This window comes from Vanacampus margaritifer, chromosome 11, assembly GCF_051991255.1.
Source record: "Vanacampus margaritifer isolate UIUO_Vmar chromosome 11, RoL_Vmar_1.0, whole genome shotgun sequence".
Classification (NCBI taxonomy): Eukaryota; Metazoa; Chordata; class Actinopteri; order Syngnathiformes; family Syngnathidae; genus Vanacampus; species Vanacampus margaritifer.
The window spans coordinates 21,200,307-21,208,999 of record NC_135442.1 but is presented as its reverse complement, the minus strand read 5'-3'; the positions used below and the strand labels follow the sequence as shown (position 1 = coordinate 21,208,999).

General features: G+C 41.8%; 1 protein-coding gene across 1 annotated transcript; it reads right to left on the bottom strand.

Annotated features, from left to right (window-relative positions):
* Window positions 1–1,282: 1,282 nt before the first annotated feature.
* Window positions 1,283–8,252, bottom strand: tent5c (terminal nucleotidyltransferase 5C). The gene is made up of 2 exons (XM_077579608.1): window positions 8,097–8,252; window positions 1,283–4,604 (listed from the first exon to the last, which is right to left on the bottom strand). Exon 2 carries the CDS (start codon window positions 4,583–4,585, stop codon window positions 3,431–3,433), a length of 1,155 nt encoding a protein of 384 aa, XP_077435734.1. The 5' UTR covers window positions 4,586–4,604; window positions 8,097–8,252; the 3' UTR covers window positions 1,283–3,430.
* Between the last annotated feature and the right edge of the window lie 441 nt (window positions 8,253–8,693).

The following is an 8,693-nucleotide window of genomic DNA, read 5'->3' as shown; positions in this document are numbered from 1 at the left end:
GCAATATTGTTTTGTTTTTTTCTGGAGAGCTCAGTATTGTTCATTCGATTTGACATGTCATCATTGCTCTCCTTTTTATATATATATATATATATATATATATATATATATATATATATATATATATATATATATATATATTTGTTTGTATGTGGGTGAGTATGTGTATGTGCGTGTGTGTGTATTCATTAGTTCACCTAAAACCTATAAAAAAAAATCCCATACTAATAATATAATATAATAAATTGCCAAATGCAGAAACATCAATGTAAGTTATGATGTAGTGGCTCTCGCTAACAGGCAGAATTAAGTAACCAGAATTAGGTTAAAAAACTCGATATACGTAGACCATGTTTCTAGAAATTTTGATATTTGTTTTTTATTTGAGGCAGATATTTTTTCCATTAAAATGTGATTTATGAGGAGGTTAGACCATTGGTCGATATTCAGAGTTTGTTTATTTTTCCAGTTAACAAGAATTGTTTTTTTTGCGATAGTAAGGGCTACAAGTGTAGATTGAAATTGTTTATGTGGTAAGTCAGTTGTTGTTAGGTCACCTAGCAAACACAAGTTTGGAGATAAAGGTATCCTACAGTCCAAGATAGCGGAGAGTTTTTCTAAGACTTTAGTCCAGAAATACATAACCGGAGTACATAACCATAAAGCATGAACATAAGTGTCTGTAGTGTTTTGTAAACATTGGAGACAAATGTCGGAGTCTGAGAGTCCCATTTTCTTCATCATATATTGAGTAATGCATGTTCTGTGAATAATTTTATATTGGATAAGTTGTAAATTTGTGTGTTTTGTCATTTTAAATGCGTTTTCACAAACTTGAATCCAAAAGTCAGATTCCGGTGCTATAGACAAGTCTGTCTCCCATTTTGAGATGGGTAAAGACATTTTATCAGTATATGAAAGTAATTTATATATTTTTGAAAGTTATTTTTGTTGTTGTCGGAGAAAGCTTGAGAAAAAAAAAAAAAAGATAACGGCAATATTGTGATATAAAACTGCCATAATATTGCCATGTCACGATATTTAAAACACCATATCTGTTAAAAAAAAATCAGTGCAGTTCTAGCACCCTCTGGGGGCTAGTTTTTTTTTTTTTTTTTTTTAAGCCATTTCATTTTCACAAGGCACATTTTTGGCCCTTCTACATTTAAAATCCACACTAATGGTCAGATGAAGGTGAACGTAATATGCTTGTGAAGAGAGTCAATATGTGGAGGAACTTTTGTGCTTGTCACCTATATATAAAAAAAGGCTAAGGCAGAGGTTGCGTTCAATATATTTTATTCATCATTTCCTTTTCAAGCACATTTCCCGCTAAATGTGAACATTTCCAAGAAGGAAAAAAAGTCAAGTGAGGTCAAAGTGCTGACAAATGGGGGAGGGAAACCCCCCCCCAAATGGTCGTCGTAGTTACCACGGCGACAAAAAGTTTTCTTCTTCCAAAAATAAAGTTCAGTGTGACACATGTCAGGTATATGGCCACTAGCATTCACTCACACAAACACACTGCTGCAAAAAAATACAACTCTTGAGAAAGTTCTCATGGCATAAGACCACTGACCCTCCGCCACCACCGTCGAGCGAGCTAAACAAGACTTTTTGTGGGCGCCACTTGCGCCTCGCACAGAGTACGCATAACGGAAGCGGCAAAATTTAACACTGACGATTTTTACAGCAGAAAAACGAACAAATGAAAAGGCACTTCATCCTCACGTAGATTTATCCCTGACGGCCGAGTGACGGGCACACACCTTCAGTCATCAGAGACAAACTGCGTAAACACAAACACAGGCCACGTGGTTTCTTTGCCCCGCCCCAGTTCTCTTGCCATTTAAATGGGCAAAAAGTTCAACGAGGCACAGCATAAACACCTGCCCGCAAACGCAAGCAACACAATGTGTCAACACACAATTGCCAAATACAAACGTGAAGCGTTTTGGGCATCACGACCCGCCAAATGACAGAGTTCCTTGCATTAGACTGAGGGTGCTCAAAATAGATTCACCCTCCCAAAATTAAAAGTAAACCAGAAGAAAAGAAAAAAACGAAAACGGGTGGGGGGGGTTGTTAATCAATCCCTGAGCAACCGGCTCATTAGCTTATTTACTTTCCTTAAATGCCAAAATCCCTCAAGGGGAGCGCAGGAAGAACGCGAAGGGGGGGGGGGGCGTTGGGGGTAGAGAGAAAAAAAAAAAAAAAACTCCAAACACCCACCAGAATTTTTCTAAATGGGGGATTGCGCTAGCTGGCATAGCTTCATTTAAGGGGTCCTAATAGAAACAACAAATCATCTCTCCCGAGCGTCATAATTACACGAAATCAACTAAAATCTAAAAGCAAATTCAAAAAACAACACTTTTGGTCCAGAGTGGGCACTGTCACTAGACAGGAGGCATGTGAGCCAGCCGGAGGGGCGGTAGCGGCGGGCCACCCACACCCTCAACTCCAGATAAGAGGTGCTGCCGGTTATCTGGCGCAAACAGAGGCAGAGGCGGCATAAGGCAAGCGATTCCGAGAAAAAGGCTGGGGGCCGCGTTGGGGCCCTTTACGTAATAAGCCAACAACAGTGCTGCTTTTCAATGCTAATAATAATAGCATGATGTTATCAAGCACACCTGGTATCTTTACCCACGTGACCCCACCCCCACCCCCTCCCTTGAAGACAGGGTGAGGATAATTTTAGAAGCTGGTTCTGGTTGCAGGGTGAACGTGGGGGCTCGCCACGTGCTTCCGCTTTTAAGGAAGACCAGCTGGAAGGGTCTGAAGCCACTCGTTGTCAGGAAGAAGACAAACGACAGACAGAGAAATCAACTTGTGTGCGTTGTGGTCACAAAAATTTACATTTTGATGAGTTTGCTTGAAGGTGTGGCAGGCTGGTCTGTATATCGCACACCCTTCCCACAAGAACGCCCGCCAACACGCAGTCACATGACCAAAAACAATTCACTCTGAGCATATTAGAACTACTTTTTTTTTTTTTCCTCGCATAACAGGCACTTTTTTTCCCTTCCTTAGTACACCTGTAATACTCTTCAAGTCCAAAATTAAATTAAAAGATAATGGATTCCTCAGAACATACCAGAACCACCAACCCAATCTTTCTTCTTCGGGCCAACTCGTTATTACACATTCCCGTAGATAGCATTTTCAAATATTTTTCCACACCTTTTCACTTTTATGTAATCCCAGGAAGGAAGAAAAAAAAAAAAAATCAAAATTTAAGGCTTCATGTTCATAAGCAGCCCTTATTTGCCTTTTAAGGAACCTTTTCATGGGGTGGTGGGCATCCAGCAAGAAAGAAAATTGGGAATAACACTTAAAAATATCACATTGATGCATCAGAAGAGAACAACGAGAAAGGCTTCCAAAAAAATGAAACGCTCCGTTCAGAGAATGCCGCGACCTCATCCCGTCAGTTGCACGGCAGCCAGGTGGGAATGTTCTGGTTGGCCACGTAGTAGTTGCTGAAGTTGTGGTCGCGCACGTACGGCGCCGGCTGGTAGTAGCAGGTGACACAGGAGGCGTCGGGGATGGCGTTCTGCTCGGCGAGCACGCGGAAGGCCATGAGCGAGATGAGGTGCAGAGTCTGGCGCCGCTCGTGGCCCATCAGGCACACGGTGCTCTCGTTGACCACGTGGCGCAGGATCATGAGGTAATCGTACTTGCTGGACTCCTCGCCTACAAAGTGGCTGTGCAGGTACGCCTCCACCTTGCGCTGCTGCTCGCCGATGTCCGGGAAGTCGATGAAGAAGCGCGAGCACATGTAGCGCTCCAGGCCCTTGAACTCTTCCTCGCTGGCGGGCCGGAAGTCACGTACCAGGAGGTTGCAGTACTTGAGCAGTCCGCCGCCGCGGATCTCCTCGGGCCGCTTGGTGGCGATGAGCTTGTCGCGCAGGTGGCCCAGTGCCGCGACAAAGTCGCCGTACACGCTCTCGCCGCTCACCGCCGGGTGGCGCTCTGGCGACATAGGCGCTCCACAGCCGTCCGCTGCGTAGAAGGCCAACACAGAGTCCAGGACAATCTGGAAGGAGTCTACGCTGAACTCGAACTGGCGGCGGATGCGGTCGACAAACTTGAGCTCCACGTTGCGGCCGTTGTTGTTGGACAGCGAGATGAGGCTCCAGCGGTCCTGCTCAGTGTTGACCTTGACCAGCTTCTGCACGTACGCTTCCTTCAGCGTGGCCGCCGTAATCTTCTCCTTGTTGACGCCCTCGGGCAGGAAGTCCAGCAGGGTGCCTAGCACCACGTCGCGCACCAACTGGAAGTCCGACTCGTGCGGCAGGTCCACCCTGAAGATGACGTCCAGGTCCTTGTAGCTCCAGCCCAGGTCCCGCACCAGCACGTGGCTGGCCGTGGAGCCGTTGAGACGCACGTCCTTCACGCGGACGCCGCTCAGCGCCAGGCTGGAGCGCACCCGGGCCACGATTTCCTTCAGGCGCACCTCCAGCGTGGGGAAGTTGCCGCGGCCGTGGACCGGCACCACCTCGCTTAGGACCTCGTCCAGGCGACTCACTTGTTCCCACGACAGAACGTTGACGGCGGCACTCGCTGCCTCTGTGGTGGCCATCTTCTCACGGTTATTTCAACTGAGGATGAAGAGGAAACATGACGGTCACCAGTTACCAGGGTTCGAATTGTTTGGCATTTTTCATTACAAGTACTTTTGATCTATTTTTTGTTTTTTTCAGTTCAGTTATGTCCATATCTCACTGAGTAAGGAAGACTTGAAAGGGTTTGCACATGTAGCAAAGGTTGCAAAAAGCTGCAAAGTCATTTGCCAGATAATCACAAACACTGAATTTTGAACAGGTTCAAAATTTCTTTGTAACACGAAAAACGTCTTTAGCCCATACTTCACTGAGAAGGTAGCGAATGTTTATTACGTCTTTAGCCCATACTTCACTGAGAAGGTAGCGAATGTTTATTACTCGTCGGGGCTCGTTCAAGGTCATAAACGTTTGCCAGACGGTCATTTGAGGTTGGCCAACAATTTTATGCTTTTTCGTGTTGCATGTTCAACATTTCCTTGCTACAGAAAAAACAAACATGGTGAATGTCTAGCGAAAGTCTGGCGAACAATTGCGACTTTGAACGAACCCTGATAAGAAATCAACGTCTACTACCTTCAAAATAAGATGCAGCAAAATTGAAGTTGTCATCATTCTTTATGATTTTTCCTATACAAATTTAAGAAATTTGTTTGGATTAAATTTGCATTTGACTTGCATGAAATTATTAATTATAATTACTATCTATTTCTTTATTGTCTTGACTATTATGACCAAAACAGAAAACCCCCCACAGAAAAGAAAAAGTTAAATTACATTAGTTTAAAAAAAGAAAACGAAAAAAAAAAAATATTTTTTTTATTATTATTGTTTTTACACAAATTGATTTACCTTTAGTACAGGCCTTCTCAAATAGTGGGGCAAGGCTGGGCAGGCTTGGTGCCATGTTAACGTGGGGGCACATCCTTTTTATATTTGCCATGCAAGAAAAAAGTGCAATTGCACATCCACCAGGTGGCGTAGCAGTGGCACGCTTATTTATTTATTTTTTCAGGTAAGTTGATGCACTTTGAATCTTTTTTGTTACAGACTAAAAATGTCATTCAACTTTTTCGTTGTTCCAAGTTGATCTAGATTTTTTTCTTTTGTTTTCCATAATGTTAATAAGTATACAAGGTTATGCAGATGTGTACTTATAACAAGTTCTTAGACAAATTATACGAGTTCTAGTCGTGGCAGAGACTTGAGGGGGCAGAACATAATTGAAAATAACCCGTATGCATACTGGAATAATGATGATCTCATCTCAATTTCCTCACAAACTTGCCAATAGTGAAATGTGGGCTCATTTGGTCGGAACATTAACCATACATAATGCCATCATTCACGAGAGCATTTAAAGAGCAACTCAACTCCAAATCAACTTTTTTTTTTGCTGATAAACTGTACGAACGGGTGTCTACATGACCTGGTCTTTATTTCGACATAGTGCATGGATGTGCATGTTTGTTGAAAGCTTGAACTTGGGGCACAAAAAAATTCCGAGAGGGTCCATCTTTAGGTTAAAGACATAATATGGCTGATTTTCCTCTTTTTGGAGGAGCATGTCACAAAATCACGTTGCACTTTAATTGTTAAGCCTTTCATTATACATCGTTGCTCGTATCGCTGTATAAACGTACATTATTTGTAGGGATAGACCGATTATCGGCCGGGCTAATTATCAGTGCCGATATTTGTGAAAATGCCAAATATCAGCATTTTAATATCAGCAAACCATTTTTACGAATCTGAAGGCCGCTAAAGCTGGTATCTCATTGAGCAATGAAGGCTTGCAAACATAGCTTAGTTTATTTCTTTTTTTCTAATCAGGAATTGTAAGATGTTCACAGACATTTTATACATTTGAACATATACAGGCAATTTTTTACTGTCTGCGAAGATCTTTTGAAACCTTTTACTAACCCTGACGAAAATCCCAAATTAGCTACATTTGCATGCAGTTGTCGCTCAGTGAGATACAGGGGACTTTTCATTTAAAATGTCTACTTAATAAAAATAAAAAAAAATGTGGGAAAAAATTATTCCGACACTGGGAACTCCCTGCACTTTTTATTTATATTTTTTATTTAAAATTAAGAAATCAAGTTTTTTGGGGGGGAAACTATTAACAGTAGAAAACCTGAGGGAACTAATTACTTGCTTAGTTTTTAATTTAGCTTAACACCTGCTGATAACCCTGGAAGCTCCCTTCAATTTTTGTTAGAACTTTAAAACAAAACTGTCAATTCTTTATACGTTTAAGATTAAAATGAAAGTTTTTTTTACACCAATATCTTCTCTTTTGCTGCAAATTAATATCGGCTTGAAATATCGGTTATTGGCCTCCTTGACTATTAATAATCGGTATCGGGTTTGGGGGGAAAAAACATATCAGTCTATCACTAATTATTTGTAGTAAATTATCAAAGCAAATAGCTGTATCACCAGAAATAATTTAATTTAACCTAACAATTTCACATAGCAAGCCGCCAACTAATGTGCTGTGCCAAAGTGGTTAGGAAACAGTGTCCTCGGGCTATGTTTCAAAACGTTTACTGAGCCAAGACAGCCATGCTACATTCCAAAAATGTTACAGAACACCATCATACAAAACTAAGATCTTAGCCCAATTTAATTAATTAAAAAGTAACCGTGTGAAATCATTACCCGTTTAATTAAACACAAAATAAATACTTGCAGTGAGCCATGTCTTATTCTTTTGAATGAAACCATTTATCACCCAACTTTTGTGTATATATCGTGTGCAGTTTTTAAATGAGTCTTTAGAATATCTATACTTCTTCATAGAAATAATTTGCTTCCCTATACTGTACAATTTTAAACGTTATGAAATCATCAGTGAATTAAAATAATAATAATAATAAATAAAAAAAGTTTCAGATGCGTTTGAATGGGAGCCAATGAGATCAGAGTAAAGCGTATGTGTAAGTGGTGTTCGGCTGTTTGATTTGCCTCGTGTAACAGCATCTCACACACGCAACACACACACGCAACACACACACCGCGAGGCTTCCAGAACAGCTCAAGCGCTCGGTCCATTATGCCACTTTTCCAGACTCTTCCTTAAAAATACACGTGCATGTGCACGTTCACGTTCACGTACACGTACACACGCACACGCGCGCGCACAACCGCATCCAAAATTAACCAGACGGCGTCGAGTGAAAAAGTACATTCGGAGTCGTAACAAGCTTTGGGCCACCCCCCGCAAAAAAAAAAAAAAAGGTTTAAAACGACAAAACGGGGACGCCAAGTAGCTGGGTAGCAGGTTAGCTAGTTATAGAGCTAGCGAGTTAGTTGGCAAGTTAGCTCGCCCATATGGCGACATACAAAACCGGACGTTTAACACAGCTGTTTATCATCAGTCCAGTAGACAGCGGAATGAAACGTTACTTTCGTGTTTTGCGTTCAAAACATATGTTGGTCATCGCGAGTCATTTTTGTGTTCATTTAGCCCGACTGAATCGAACTTTCGAGACTCTCTTATGAGATGGGAGAAATACATACGTTTCCAAAAGAGTTCCCCGCAGTCATTCAGAATGTGTGGGGAGCTGTAATAGGAGGCAGAAGATGTTGCATTTCCTTCGTGTAAACGCAGAAGCCAGCATTAGTCCACGCAGGCTGTGACACGGACCCGCGTCGAGCCTCAAAAAGTTCGCTCTGAAAAGCGTCCTCCCTGCAGTTGGAAGTGCAGCGCTTTTATACAACCGTGGCACGACAGCGAGGAGCAGATGAACATCCGCGTCATGACAGAGTCCCACACTGGCTTCATTGTTGTCTGTGAGTGTGTATGTTTTAGGTTCTCGAATTTAAAAGATAACTTTAAAAGATAACTTGAACAAGGTATAATATTAAATAACAGATTTCTTACAACGTGGTTGGAGTGCTCTGTTTGTTTGTATTAATGCGCCGTATAGGAGTCCGCTGATTGGTCGTCCGTGTTTTGCGTTGCTAGGCGACCAGAGCAGAAATTCCAATTTACCTTCGACTTCTCTAATTTATTTAAAATTTTCGTTTTAATATTGACAGTTGCTGGATATTGAGCGAAGTTATCTTGCCCATCTGATTGATAAAATATTTAAACAAGTTCATGGACATCTTACC

Coding starts and splice junctions, on each gene's coding strand:
- tent5c (XM_077579608.1), bottom strand. CDS start 4,585: ATGGCCACCACAGAGGCAGCGAGTGCCGCCGTCAACGTTCTGTCGTGG.